This window comes from Schistocerca cancellata, chromosome 7, assembly GCF_023864275.1.
Source record: "Schistocerca cancellata isolate TAMUIC-IGC-003103 chromosome 7, iqSchCanc2.1, whole genome shotgun sequence".
Lineage (NCBI taxonomy): Eukaryota > Metazoa > Arthropoda > Insecta > Orthoptera > Acrididae > Schistocerca > Schistocerca cancellata.
In genome coordinates this window covers 485978615-485993665 of record NC_064632.1, presented here as the reverse complement: position 1 = coordinate 485993665, position 15051 = coordinate 485978615, and the positions used below count along the sequence as shown (strand labels likewise).

The window sequence follows — 15051 nt, the reverse complement described above, 5'->3', positions numbered from 1 at the left end:
TGCCTCAAAATGTGAAGTTACCTAATAGATGCTATTTCACAGCTAATAGTATCCAGAGGAAATATTTTCTCACAGATGCTTTGAAACAGCTTTATTTTTGGCATATTAATATCAAAAATGTAACCAATTTTCAGTTACTAGTATTATATGGCATCTGGCGAAGTCCAATTTGGAAAGATAATGTGCATCAGAATCTGTCTGCAAAATAAAACACAATGATGTACTAATGCTCTTGATGTCTGGTGTGAGCCACGTGTGGGCAATTGAGTGGCCTATTTGAGATACACGCCGCATAATGCAACGTAGTACTATACCACTAGAGGTTGGGCCTGAACTATCTCATTAGCAATACTCTGCCAACCACAACAAGCAACAGTGCGGTAGCTGTTCCAAAATGCTTTGTGTTCATTGTTTTCTCTCCTTATTTTGAAATGAGTGAAGCAGCTAATCCTGATCCATCATAAATTTCAATCACGATCCTTACAACACCAGAAGAGATCAGCAATCCCTATAACAAAGTTTCAGTTACACTTTGGTAGAAAATGAGTGAAAACTACTGCCCTTCGAGAGGGAGACAGGGCTTGTTTCCTTGCATCGCTCTACTCAGTGACTGTTTTTAAATGCATCTAGTGCCAGATCTATGTAATTAGTACCATTGCAAAAATCTAGTGTTTTCTGATGTTGAAAATAAATAATATAATCAAATACGTAATCAATTAACACTGCAAGCAGCTGAAAACAATGTCTATTCAGCTCTTATGGAAACCCTTTTTCACTGCAGCCTCCTCACCCACGTGTTGGTTATATACTTGTAATTATGGCATAATTTGAGGCGACTGCCACCTGCCCCATATTCCTAGCTAAGAAAAGAAAGGGATTAGATTACTGACAATCATGTGAAGTAAAATGCATTGGTGGAGTAGAGTCCCCCCTCTCCGGACTGGGATTCCCTGACATTCTTTGGTTAGTGTAGAGGTAACAGCTCTACTGAGTGGCTATTTGACTGTGGTGGAAAGTGAATACTCAGACAGTTTTTGTTGGTGTTTGTGCAAATAGGTTACATGTCTCTGAAAGGCATACCGTGCAGTGAAGTGGACATTTGTGGAAAGGAAAATGCAGACACTGTTGCAGTTATAATTAAATAATACTACTTGCAATCTAGCAACCATTGGTAAATGACAATATTCCCTGTGATTTCAAAGTAACAATAGCTAATGAGGGTAGAGCGAAGCAACACTAAATTTTATTGCAAGTATTGCAAAGTTGAGTTACCTGCAAGGGTAAGCACATAAATGCAACGGAACCATTCAGTGGTAGCCAGTAGCAGCTTTACTATAGAAAGTGATCAGACAAAAATCAAAGTTTATGGAAGTGTGGTTGGTGCTTTTTATTACAGAAAATTATTCATTTCTGCCAAAGATCACTTGTACGGTCTGCGCAAATCCTGCTTTTTTGACAGTAAAGGAGCAGCACATCTTAGACTCTATGGTACAAAGTGCACAGCAATTGCCTGTAACATTTTAGCACCACATTTTGAGCAAGTGTTAACAAGGGATTTAGGAGGCCAACGATACAGCTTAACTTTAAATGAAACGAATGACACTGCAGTAACAAAATTACTGGGAATTGTAATTAGTTACTATTCTATTGTAAGAAATATAATTATTAATATGTATTGTACAGTTAGACAAATGCACTTCAGATGGTATTACTAAGACTCTTACAAGCTGTCTTTCTAAAGGAGAGATGAACTTAAATAAGCTTCTCGCAATGGGCACAGATAATGTCTGTCATGAAATGGAAATGGAGTTTATGCTAAACTGAAAAGTGAAATCCTGCCTCTTGCAGTTAATTAGGTGAGTGTGCCACTCTTTGCAACTTGTGGTTTCACGTGCTACTATGACTTTCTGCCAAGGAATTTAGAATAATTAATTAAAGAGACATACAGCTGGGTCTCACTTTCTGCCATGAGGCAAATTACGTATCAGGAACTATCTGCTACAATAAATGATGGTGATTTGCCATTAAAACTAGGCTAGTTCAAATGAGTCAGACAACATTGTCATCCATTGAAAGTGCAGTAACCCAAATATTAAAGCAGTGGTTGGAGCTTCTGGCCCAGTTTGAATTCTCAAGACAGATTAACACTCTTACATGGCTGAACTTTTGTTTTCAATGTACAGCTACGAATCTAACTACTTCTACCTTGTTTCTCTTACATCTACTCTACAGGAAGTTCAGAGTGTGAATAAGAAATTTGCATCCAAATGTCAGGATCCCACGAAGCTATCGAGTGATCTACCAGTAATCATTCTCATTAAGTCATTGTGTTCAAAAGTTGTTATTCCTGGATTCCATTTAGATATGCTGAATTTCAAAGTTGAGGAACACTTGCAGCCAACTGCCTGTCTTGGATCTGAATGTGAGACAAAACTTTCTCCAAGAAGCCTTGCTGTAGTGAAGTTATAAAACAAATGCGGCAACAGCTTTGTGAGAAAATTAAAAGTTCTTCAAGATATATTGTTATTTTCTCCAGTGCTCTTCTTTTAGGATCCCAATGCTATTACACTAAACGATAAAACAGGCCAATGATGGAAAAACGTTTTTGCTGAAAATACCTTATTCTTATGTTTTTAAGGGTGGGAAATCCAAACATGATACTTAAAAAACCGTATCACCCACCATTTCTTCACATTTTAAAGTTAAATTTATTAAATCAAGCAATTTTTAAAGAATTTAACAGCTTTTATATAGTTAAAATAATTTAAAAAGTAGGTGTAATGAATGTAGATTATGTTGGTAGCACAGCTGAAAAACATTTGTTGGCAAAAACGGTTGATTCTATTTTTGTGTTAACAGATGGTGTTTTGTTTACTGTCAACCTAAACTCACTTTCCCATTTCCTGTATGTGTGCTCAGTACAATGTCTAACCGTGGTTGTAAAAACTCTGCTGACTGGTGAAAAAGATTTATCTATCATACTTTGGATCTAAACTTGGTGATCAAGATAAATCTTGAGTGCCGCATAAGGTATGTTATGTGTGTGTTGAAGATCTGAGAAAATAGTCCAAAAAAGAGAAAAGAGCCTTCACATTTACTGTTCCTATGATATGAAGGGAGCCAAGAAATCATTCCGATAATTACTACTTTTGCAGTGTTGATATTACTGGTCAGAATTCCGGGGGTGGGGGGGGGGGGGTGGGGGGGGGGGGGGGGGGAGAAGGGTAATAAGCTACCCTAACCTTCCATCCGCCATCCGACCAGTAGGGCATGGTGTAGATTTGCCAGTTCCTGAACAACCAGCTGTTTTAAATTCTATTCCAACAAAAGTATTTTCTGATGTGCAATGTGATTTAGATGAACCAGATGATGATGAATTCCACTGTAATACAGAAATTGTTTACTCAAACCGAGCTTAATGATTTGGTTAGGGATATGGGCTTAACAAAAGAATAAGCTGAATTGCTTGGCACTAGATTAAAAGAAAAGAACTTATTGGCAGTCAGAACCAGCATATACATGTATAAAAAGAGAGAGCAGCAATTTTCCAAGTTTTTCCAACAAGAAGGTGATTCAGTGTACTGCTCAGACATTCCTGGTCTGATGAATGAGTTTGGTATTGAATATAAAAAGGAAGACTGGGGGCTGTTTATTGATTCATCCAAACTTGTTTAAGGGGGGGTAGGACATCAAACGGGCCGTCTTGGAGCAGGAGAGACACCACAGGACATTTTAATTTCCACCGTCATACTTTAACGAATAAATTCATAAAACTTTGTCAGCATGACCAGGATGGATTCAGGATTCACAATTGTAGCAGTAGAAGTTGTTTTTTTTTAAATTACATGTGAAAGTTCATAATTTTTTCCCTTCTACTGGCTGCATTTGTTGCTACAGGTACACGTTTCTTTATAAGTAAGAAAGATTCTTCGATGAATTTTGCACAGCATACAAACCATACTTAGAGGTGTATGAAACTCTAGAAATTATTTAATTTATGAAAAAATGAATGTGCTGTTACATTTTAAACTTAATGTTTAGAAAAAACTCAAATATTATAGTTAATTATCTCAATTTTTACCACAGTTTTTAATATATTTGGAAAATTCTAGAGTTTCATACAGCTGTAAGTATGGTTTGTAGGCTGTGCAAAATTAATCGAAGAATCTCCCTTACTTACGAATAAAAGTGTACCTATAGCAACAAATTCAGCCAATAGTAAGTGAAAAAAAGGTGAAATACAAATGTAAAAAAATAAAATTATTTTCTTATATTTTTGAACTTCCACTACTATAAGTGTCAATCCTGAATCCTTTTCTGGTCATTGTGACAAAGTTTTATGAATTTTATTTTTAAAAGTGTAGACAGTGGAAGTTAAAAATTCCTGTGGAGTCTCTCCTGCTCCAAGTCGTCCCGTTTGACGTCCTACCCCCCTTAAAGGCTGTTTTATTACACAATGGTAACATGTATACATCTGTACCTGTTGGACATTCTCTACATATGAAAGAAAGCTGTGAAAACCTAGAAATAGTGCTAAATAAAATAGGCTATTCTGCCCATGATTGGATGATATGTGGCAATCTAAAAGTAACATACATGTTCCTTGGTTAGCAAGGTGGCTTTACCAAATTCCCATGTTTCTTGTGCGAATGGGACAGTAGGGCTAGGGATCAACACTGGTGCAGAAATAACTGGCTTGTGAGGGAATCTTAAAAACGTGGTGTGAACATTCTACGCAAAAACCTTATAGATTCCAAAAAGCACACCCCTACCACCTCTCCATATAAAGTTAGGCCTAATGAAACAGTTTGTAAAGGCTTTGCCTAAAGTTGGACCATGTTTTAAGTATCTCTGTCAAAAGTTTTCACACCTTTCAGAAGCTAAACTAAAAGAATGCGTCTTTGTCGGAGCTGACACTAGAAAATTGATGTTTGATGCTAACTTTGAATGCACAATGACCTTAAATGAGAAAGAAGCATGGGTATTATTCAAGCAGGTCATTACAAAGTTCTTAGGACATGAAATAGACCCACAACATGTTTCTATTATAGCTATAATGTTAAAGAAGTTTAAAACTTTAGGGTGTTTAACGAGCTTGAAAGTTCACTTTTTTGAACAGTCACCTTGATTACTTCCCAGGCAAAATGGAAGATGTTAGTGAGGAGCAAGGAGAGCGTTTTCACCAGGACATTAAAGTGATGGAAAAACACTACCAAGGCCACTGGAACACCAACGTGATGAGGGACTGCTGTCGGTCACGTCACCAACAAGTTCAGCAAGTGATTCATCATAGAAAAAGCTACACAAGAAGCTTCAAAGAAAAAAGAGAAAGAAAATAAAAACCAAGTCCAGCTGACGAGTGAAACCTTTTTAACACATATCATTGTTTTAAACAGTTTACTGTAAATATAAACCATGCTTATGCTGTAACAAAGCATTTCATTAATTTCCCTGTTTACTGTATAGCATAGGATCTTTATACTGTATAATAAAAAGCTTATTGCTTGAAAACTATGGGTCACACAAAAAAAAGTAAGGCTAGATTTGGATTCAGCTGATAAAAATCTACAAAGATCAGCTATCAAAGTAAAAGAAGTTTCTCAAAAAAATGTTCCGTTCGCCTGTGTAATCGGTCTAAGAATTTACACTACATAAAATGGACTGAAGTAAAAGACATGGTAAAATTTTGCAATGAAGTTGCTTCATAAAGAAATTCTAGTGGCGAAAACCCATTGCTGAAATAGTGAAAACTGTAACTCCCATCCATTTCTTTCCACATCTGAATCAGATGTTGAAAGAGTCTTCAACCAAGTAAATGTAATAAAAACAAAAAAATGAAACAGACTGAAAGTGAGAAATGTGAAATCCATTTTGGCAACCAGATTTGGCCTTATTTGGCTGCACCTACCAGAATCATAATCATCAAAGGATAATGCAGTTTTTGTGGCAGATTTTGACGAACAGGCAATTTTTTAAAGTGAGTACAATACATATAACTTTCATAACTGTACACGATAATATTCAACAATTTAACATTGCCTCTAGGGCCATTTTAGTTACTTCACCTTTCAAGTTTCAAATTTCACTACATCTTATATAACTAGTTTTTCTGTTCTGTCCACATTCTTTACATGGCGGGAGACGTACTCAATGATAACCGTGCTTATTAGTTCTAGTGATTTTTTGGTGAATTTTAGAAAAAGAGTTGGTGTATTTTCATTTCCCAAGTTAGTTGGCAACATTGACTGTCCTCTCCCCTTGGGCAGTCAAAATTCTAGTTTGTTTACGCTTGCAGCCGACGGCCACTATACTGTGTGTGCACTGTGCTTTATAGCAGCTGGAAAACAATATCTATTATGTTTTTTGACTGCGCCTCTAAATTCTTCCCCTAACATTCAAATAAAGTTACTTTCAGTTCTACTTCTACGCTAAGTGCCTTGTCAGTTCTACCTGTAGCGTTGTCAAGCATGGGTTGCACTACTATGAACACCCACACAAGGCAGAAATTAATTGAATTTTTCATGAAAAGACAAACAAGTTGGAGAAACTTGTTAAATCCGATACACATTCAGTTCCAGATAGCTTAGAACAGTCAAATGAAGAAAACAAAGGCCATTTTGCAAAAGAAAAGTTGTTGCAGTTTCCGCAAATGCAAACATTCTACTCAAAATGTTACCAGTCGGCATTTTTTTTAACAGCAAATTTCAAAGAACTACAGCTTTGTTGTCTTCACTCGTGTAGCATTACTATCTTTTAAATTGGTGCTTCTAATCATTCGCAAACAAATAGATGCAAATTATGCCAAAAATAGATGCTACATTTTCTGGTTCCTGATGATAGGTACATTAAGGCTTGTCTAAACCCTTACTGTTTACTCTCATAATGAGCTCTACAGAACACAATGTGAGAATGAATGAATTCGAAAAGGTAGAGCACAACTGTAATTATGAATATTTGGTGTCATGACATTACAAAACATATTCCTGCTTTTGTCATATTAATAACATACATTTCCAGGTCTGCTGTTAAGTCTACACTTACCTTTAAACTACCACTATCCACTCATTTTATCACTGGTTTTCATTTCATAAATATGGCAATATTTTAAGTACCAAAAAATAATCTATGTAAAAGTAAAATATTCACTTAACTGACCCACATTTTGTTGGGTTTCTTTCTATACAGATCTCACATAATGGTTGTTCAAACAATGGAAAATCCAGGATGGGATAATGTCAACATTATAAGAAGAATACATTACCACTCACCATACAGAGGAGATGTTGAGTAACAATATATACTTTTTATAACACTGTCGTCACAGTAATCTGTAGTTACACTTTCAATATACTTACATGATTTTTCTTCTCTTACAACAACAGGGATGTCCCATTCTGTATCATATTCTGGGGAGAAATTGTCCATAATGCATTTCAAACCACTCATTGATATGACCACATCAGGTCCACAACCAGAGACAATATTCTGAGCTGTTTTGTCTCTGCTCACTGTAAATAAAATGGACAGTAGTGATTACGGACAGTGAGAAATATATACTCACTACATAAACAACAATTACTGACCACAAGCCAATAGTGCACCTGAAAAGCAGTGAAGCTCACATAATGCAAGCTAAGATACAGGAAGCTTAAGTTGAGAGCAGTGAGATTTTTGGGGAAAATTTAAGTGTGTGTAGAAAGAACAGTCTAATGGGAAATGGAGGTAGTATATTTGTTACAGTACACAAGAAACTCAAACCCACTGAGAGGGAAACTGAAGCAAGAAGCAAGACTCAGTATCAGGAGTGGGCATAAAATTTTAATTGTGATCCTTCTATCAGCCACCAGACTTAATCACCTGTTGTAACTGAAAACTGTAAGAGAGAAACTCAGTTAGTTTGTATGCAAGTTTACAAACCATACTGTAATCATTGGTAGAGACTATAATCACCTAACAGTGAACTGGAAAAATTACAGTTTCGTTAAAAGGTGTCATGCCACGAAATCCTGTAAAATATTACTAATATCATTCTCTGAAAACTACTTAGAACACAGCTTGGAATCCCACTCATGATAGAAATATATCTAATGGCAAGAAATATACCTGACCTCTTTGGGGGTTGGCCACATTGAAACTGGTATTAGTGACCAAGAGACAGCTGTGGCAACAATGATTACCAGAGTACAAAACAAAACTAAAACAAACAGAAAGATATGCACGTTCAATAAACTAGATAAAAAAGCAGTAGAATCATATCTCAATGAGGAACTTTAAACTTTCATCAAGGATGTATCCAGAAGAACAGTTTATAATGGGAGGGACCTCCATGGTATACAGGGACTGTAAAGAAACAGACTATTTATAATAGGTGTAAAACCAAGTATAGTGCTATAGATAGGGAGAGGCTGAATGGAACACATTCAATTGTCAAGAGAGCATGGCATGAAGACTTCAGTGAGTACCATAGCACAATAATTTTAAATCATCTTTCACACAACCCAAAGAAATTACGGTCATATGGAAATGCTGTCAGTGGGACCAAAGTTAATGTTCAGTCACTTGCAGATGAGACAGGAACCACAAAAAGCAAAAGCAAAAATTTGTAATTCTATTTCTAAATGCTAGTTTACAATTAAAAACCCAGGAGAATGATCTGAATTTAATCCTCATACCACTGAAGAGACAAGTGAAATAAGTGGTAGCGTCATTGGCATTGAGGAACAGTTGAAACCATTAAAACTGAAAAAGCTTCTGGGCCCAAAGGAATCCCTATCAGTTATTATACTTAATTTGAATCACCTCTTAACTATAATCTACTGTAGAACCCTTGAACAAAAAACCATGTCCAATAGTTGGAAAAAGGCACAGATCGCACCAATTTACAAAAAGGGTGGTAGAAGTGATTCACAAATCTACCATTAAGTATCGTTGACATAGATTTATTACATAATCTCACAATATATTCTGAGCTCGAACGTAACAAGCTGAACAGAATGACCTCTTTCAATCCAACCAACATGGATTTTGAAAACATCGATCATGTGATACCAAACTCGCACTTTTCTCACATGACATACTGAAAGCTTTGGATCAAGGTAGTCAGACAGATGCAGTATTCCTTGATTTCCAAAAAGCATTTGATTCAGTATCATATCTTTGCTTATTATCAAAAGCATATGGGGTACCAAGCAAAATTTGTGGCTGGATTGAGGTTTATTTATATATATATATATATATATATATATATATATATATATATATATATATATTTACTTACCCAACAAAAGCGCTGGCAGGTCGATAGACACACAAACAAACACAAACATACACACAAAACTCTAGCTTTCGCAACCAACGGTTGCCTCGTCAGGAAAGAGGGAAGGAGAGGGAAAGACAAAAGGATTGGGTTTTAAGGGAGAGGGTAAGGAGTCATTCCAATCCCGGGAGCGGAAAGACTTACCTTAGGGGGAAAAAAGGACAGGTATACACTCGCACACACACACATATCCATCCACACATACACAGACACAAGCAGACATTTGTAAAGGCAAAGAGTTTGGCTTTTTTAGACGGAAGTACCAAAAAAAAAAAAAATAAATAAATATATTTTTCCCACGTGGAATGTTTCCCTCTATTATATATATATATATTCTGTCACGGGTTATCTGGACGGTGTAACACACACACATATCCATCCGCATATACACAGACACAAGCAGACATTTGTAAAGGCAAAGAGTTTGGGCAGAGATGTCAGTCGGGACGGAAGTACAGAGGCAAAGATGATGTTGAAAGACAGGTAAGGTATGAGCGGCGGCAGATTGAAATTAGGAATTAGCGGAGATTGAGGCCTGGCGGATAGCGAGAAGAGAGGATATGCTGAAGGGCAAGTTCCCATCTCCGGAGTTCTGACAGGTTGGTGTTAGTGGGAAGTATCCAGATAACCCGGACGGTGTAACACTGTGCCAAGATGTGCTGGCCGTGCACCAAGGCATGTTTAGCCACAGGGTGATCCTCATTACCAACAAACACTGTCTGCCTGTGTCCATTCATGCGAATGGACAGTTTGTTGCTGGTCATTCCCACATAGAACGCTTCACAGTGTAGGCAGGTCAGTTGGTAAATCACGTGGGTGCTTTCACACGTGGCTCTGCCTTTGATCGTGTACACCTTCCGGGTTACAGGACTGGAATAGGTGGTGGTGGGAGGGTGCATGGGACAGGTTTTACACCGGGGGCGGTTACAGGGGTAGGAGCCAGAGGGTAGGGAAGGTGGTTTGGGGATTTCATAGGGATGAACTAAGAGGTTACGAAGGTTAGGTGGACGGCGGAAAGACACTCTTGGTGGAGTGGGGAGGATTTCATGAAGGATGGATCTCATTTCAGGGCAGGATTTGAGGAAGTCGTATCCCTGCTGGAGAGCCACATTCAGAATCTGATCCAGTCCCGGAAAGTATCCTGTCACAAGTGGGGCACTTTTGGGGTTCTTCTGTGGAAGGTTCCGGGTTTGAGGAGATGAGGAAGTGGCTCTGGTTATTTGCTTCAATATATATATATATAATAGAGGGAAACATTCCACGTGGGAAAAATATATTTAAAAAGAAAGATGATGAGACTTACCAAACAAAAGCGCTGGCAGGTCGATAGACACACAAACAAACACAAACATACACACAAAATCTAGCTTTCGCAACCAACGGTTGCCTCGTCAGGAAAGAGGGAAGGAGAAGGAAAGACAAAAGGATATGCGTTTTAAGGGAGAGGGTAAGGAGTCATTCCAATCCCGGGAGCGGAAAGACTTACCTTAGGGGGAAAAAAGGACAGGTATACACTCGCACACACACACATATCCATCCACACATACAAGACACAAGCAGACATTTGTAAAGGCAAAGAGTTTGAGCAGAGATGTCAGTCGGGACGGAAGTACAGAGGCAAAGATGATGTTGAAAGACAGGTGAGGTATGAGCGGCGGCAGATTGAAATTAGGAATTAGCGGAGATTGAGGCCTGGCGGATAGCGAGAAGAGAGGATATGCTGAAGGGCAAGTTCCCATCTCCGGAGTTCTGACAGGTTGGTGTTAGTGGGAAGTATCCAGATAACCCGGACGGTGTAACACTGTGCCAAGATGTGCTGGCCGTGCACCAAGGCATGTTTAGCCACAGGGTGATCCTCATTACCAACAAACACTGTCTGCCTGTGTCCATTCATGCGAATGGACAGTTTGTTGCTGGTCATTCCCACATAGAACGCTTCACAGTGTAGGCAGGTCAGTTGGTAAATCACGTGGGTGCTTTCACACGTGGCTCTGCCTTTGATCGTGTACACCTTCCGGGTTACAGGACTGGAATAGGTGGTGGTGGGAGGGTGCATGGGACAGGTTTTACACCGGGGGCGGTTACAGGGGTAGGAGCCAGAGGGTAGGGAAGGTGGTTTGGGGATTTCATAGGGATGAACTAAGAGGTTACGAAGGTTAGGTGGACGGCGGAAAGACACTCTTGGTGGAGTGGGGAGGATTTCATGAAGGATGGATCTCATTTCAGGGCAGGATTTGAGGAAGTCGTATCCCTGCTGGAGAGCCACATTCAGAATCTGATCCAGTCCCGGAAAGTATCCTGTCACAAGTGGGGCACTTTTGGGGTTCTTCTGTGGAAGGTTCCGGGTTTGAGGAGATGAGGAAGTGGCTCTGGTTATTTGCTTCAATATATATATATATAATAGAGGGAAACATTCCACGTGGGAAAAATATATTTAAAAAGAAAGATGATGAGACTTACCAAACAAAAGCGCTGGCAGGTCGATAGACACACAAACAAACACAAACATACACACAAAATCTAGCTTTCGCAACCAACGGTTGCCTCGTCAGGAAAGAGGGAAGGAGAAGGAAAGACAAAAGGATATGCGTTTTAAGGGAGAGGGTAAGGAGTCATTCCAATCCCGGGAGCGGAAAGACTTACCTTAGGGGGAAAAAAGGACAGGTATACACTCGCACACACACACATATCCATCCACACATACAAGACACAAGCAGACATTTGTAAAGGCAAAGAGTTTGAGCAGAGATGTCAGTCGGGACGGAAGTACAGAGGCAAAGATGATGTTGAAAGACAGGTGAGGTATGAGCGGCGGCAGATTGAAATTAGGAATTAGCGGAGATTGAGGCCTGGCGGATAGCGAGAAGAGAGGATATGCTGAAGGGCAAGTTCCCATCTCCGGAGTTCTGACAGGTTGGTGTTAGTGGGAAGTATCCAGATAACCCGGACGGTGTAACACTGTGCCAAGATGTGCTGGCCGTGCACCAAGGCATGTTTAGCCACAGGGTGATCCTCATTACCAACAAACACTGTCTGCCTGTGTCCATTCATGCGAATGGACAGTTTGTTGCTGGTCATTCCCACATAGAACGCTTCACAGTGTAGGCAGGTCAGTTGGTAAATCACGTGGGTGCTTTCACACGTGGCTCTGCCTTTGATCGTGTACACCTTCCGGGTTACAGGACTGGAATAGGTGGTGGTGGGAGGGTGCATGGGACAGGTTTTACACCGGGGACGGTTACAGGGGTAGGAGCCAGAGGGTAGGGAAGGTGGTTTGGGGATTTCATAGGGATGAACTAAGAGGTTACGAAGGTTGGGTGGACGGCGGAAAGACACTCTTGGTGGAGTGGGGAGGATTTCATGAAGGATGGATCTCATTTCAGGGCAGGATTTGAGGAAGTCGTATCCCTGCTGGAGAGCCACATTCAGAATCTGATCCAGTCCCGGAAAGTATCCTGTCACAAGTGGGGCACTTTTGGGGTTCTTCTGTGGAGGGTTCCGGGTTTGAGGAGATGAGGAAGTGTCGGAAGGTGTACACGATCAAAGGCAGAGCCACGTGTGAAAGCACCCACGTGATTTACCAACTGACCTGCCTACACTGTGAAGCGTTCTATGTGGGAATGACCAGCAACAAACTGTCCATTCGCATGAATGGACACAGGCAGACAGTGTTTGTTGGTAATGAGGATCACCCTGTGGCTAAACATGCCTTGGTGCACGGCCAGCACATCTTGGCACAGTGTTACACCGTCCGGGTTATCTGGATACTTCCCACTAACACCAACCTGTCAGAACTCCGGAGATGGGAACTTGCCCTTCAGCATATCCTCTCTTCTCGCTATCCGCCAGGCCTCAATCTCCGCTAATTCCTAATTTCAATCTGCCGCCGCTCATACCTCACCTGTCTTTCAACATCATCTTTGCCTCTGTACTTCCGTCCCGACTGACATCTCTGCTCAAACTCTTTGCCTTTACAAATGTCTGCTTGTGTCTTGTATGTGTGGATGGATATGTGTGTGTGTGCGAGTGTATACCTGTCCTTTTTTCCCCCTAAGGTAAGTCTTTCCGCTCCCGGGATTGGAATGACTCCTTACCCTCTCCCTTAAAACGCATATCCTTTTGTCTTTCCTTCTCCTTCCCTCTTTCCTGACGAGGCAACCGTTGGTTGCGAAAGCTAGATTTTGTGTGTATGTTTGTGTTTGTTTGTGTGTCTATCGACCTGCCAGCGCTTTTGTTTGGTAAGTCTCATCATCTTTCTTTTTAAATATATTTTTCCCACGTGGAATGTTTCCCTCTATTATATATATATATATATATATATATATATATATATATATATATATATATATATATATATATATATATATATATATATATATATATATATATATATATATATATATATATATATATATAATAGAAGGAAACATTCCACGAAGGAAAAATATATCTAAAAACAAAGTAGATGTGACTTACCAAATGAAAGTGCTGGCAGGTCGACAGACACACATACGAACACAAACATACACACAAAATTCAAGCTTTCGCAACAAACTGTTGCCTCATCAGGAAAGAGGGAAGGAGAGGGAAAGACGAAAGGAAACATTCCACGTAGGAAAAATATACCTAAAAACAAAGATGATGAAGGAGCCAGCGGGTAGCGTTGGTGGTTTGGGGATTTCATAGGGATGAACTAAGAAGTTACGAAGGTTATGTGGATGGCGGAAAGACACTCTTGGTGGAGTGGGGAGGATTTCATGAAGGATGGATCTCATTTCAGGGCAGGATTTGAGGAAGTCGTATCCCTGCTGGAGAGCCACATTCAAAGTCTGATCCAGTCCCGGAAAGTATCCTGTCACAAGTGGGGCACTTTTGTGGTTCTTCTGTGGGAGGTTCTGGGTTTGAGAGGATGAGGAAGTGGCTCTGGTTATTTGCTTTTGTACCAGGTCGGGAGGGTAGTTGCGGGATGCGAAAGCTGTTGTCAGGTTGTTGGTGTAATGGTTCAGGGATTCCGGACTGGAGCAGATTCGTTTGCCACGAAGACCTAGGCTGTAGGGAAGGGACCGTTTGATGTGGAATGGGTGGCAGCTGTCATAATGGAGGTACTGTTGCTTGTTGGTGGGTTTGATGTGGACGGACGTGTGAAACTGGCCATTGGACAGGTGGAGGTCAACATCAAGGAAAGTGGCATGGGATTTGGAGTAGGACCAGGTGAATCTGATGGAACCAAAGGAGTTGAGGTTGGAGAGGAAATTCTGGAGTTCTTCTTCACTGTGAGTCCAGATCATGAAGATGTCATCAATAAATCTGTACCAAACTTTGGGTTGGCAGGCCTGGGTAACCAAGAAGGCTTCCTCTAAGCTACCCATGAATAGGTTGGCGTACGAAGGGGCCATCCTGGTACCCATGGCTGTTCCCTTTAATTGTTGGTATGTCTGGTCTTCAAAAGTGAAGAAGTTGTGGGTCAGGATGAAGCTGGCTAAGGTAATGAGGAAAGAGGTTTTAGGTAGGGTGGCAGGTGATCGGCATGAAAGGAAGTGCTCCATCGCAGCGAGGCCCTGGACGTGCGGGATATTTGTGTATAAGGAAGTGGCATCAATGGTTACAAGGATGGTTTCTGGGGGTAACGGATTGGGTAAGGATTCCAGGCGTTCGAGAAAGTGGTTGGTGTCTTTGATGAAGGATGGGAGACTGCATGTAATGGGTTAAAGGTGTTGATCTACGTAGGCAGAGAT

At 40.2% G+C, this 15051-nt stretch overlaps 1 protein-coding gene across 2 annotated transcripts in view; it reads right to left on the bottom strand.

Annotated features, from left to right (window-relative positions):
• The window catches only part of LOC126092134 (little elongation complex subunit 2-like), a 266729-nt gene that overhangs the window by 115005 nt on the left and 136673 nt on the right, over positions 1 to 15051 (bottom strand). For both annotated transcript variants that reach the window (XM_049907590.1, XM_049907591.1), the window contains one exon: positions 7356 to 7508. In XM_049907590.1, the coding sequence (XP_049763547.1) occupies positions 7356 to 7508 (153 nt within the window). The remainder of the gene's footprint in view (positions 1 to 7355; positions 7509 to 15051) is intronic.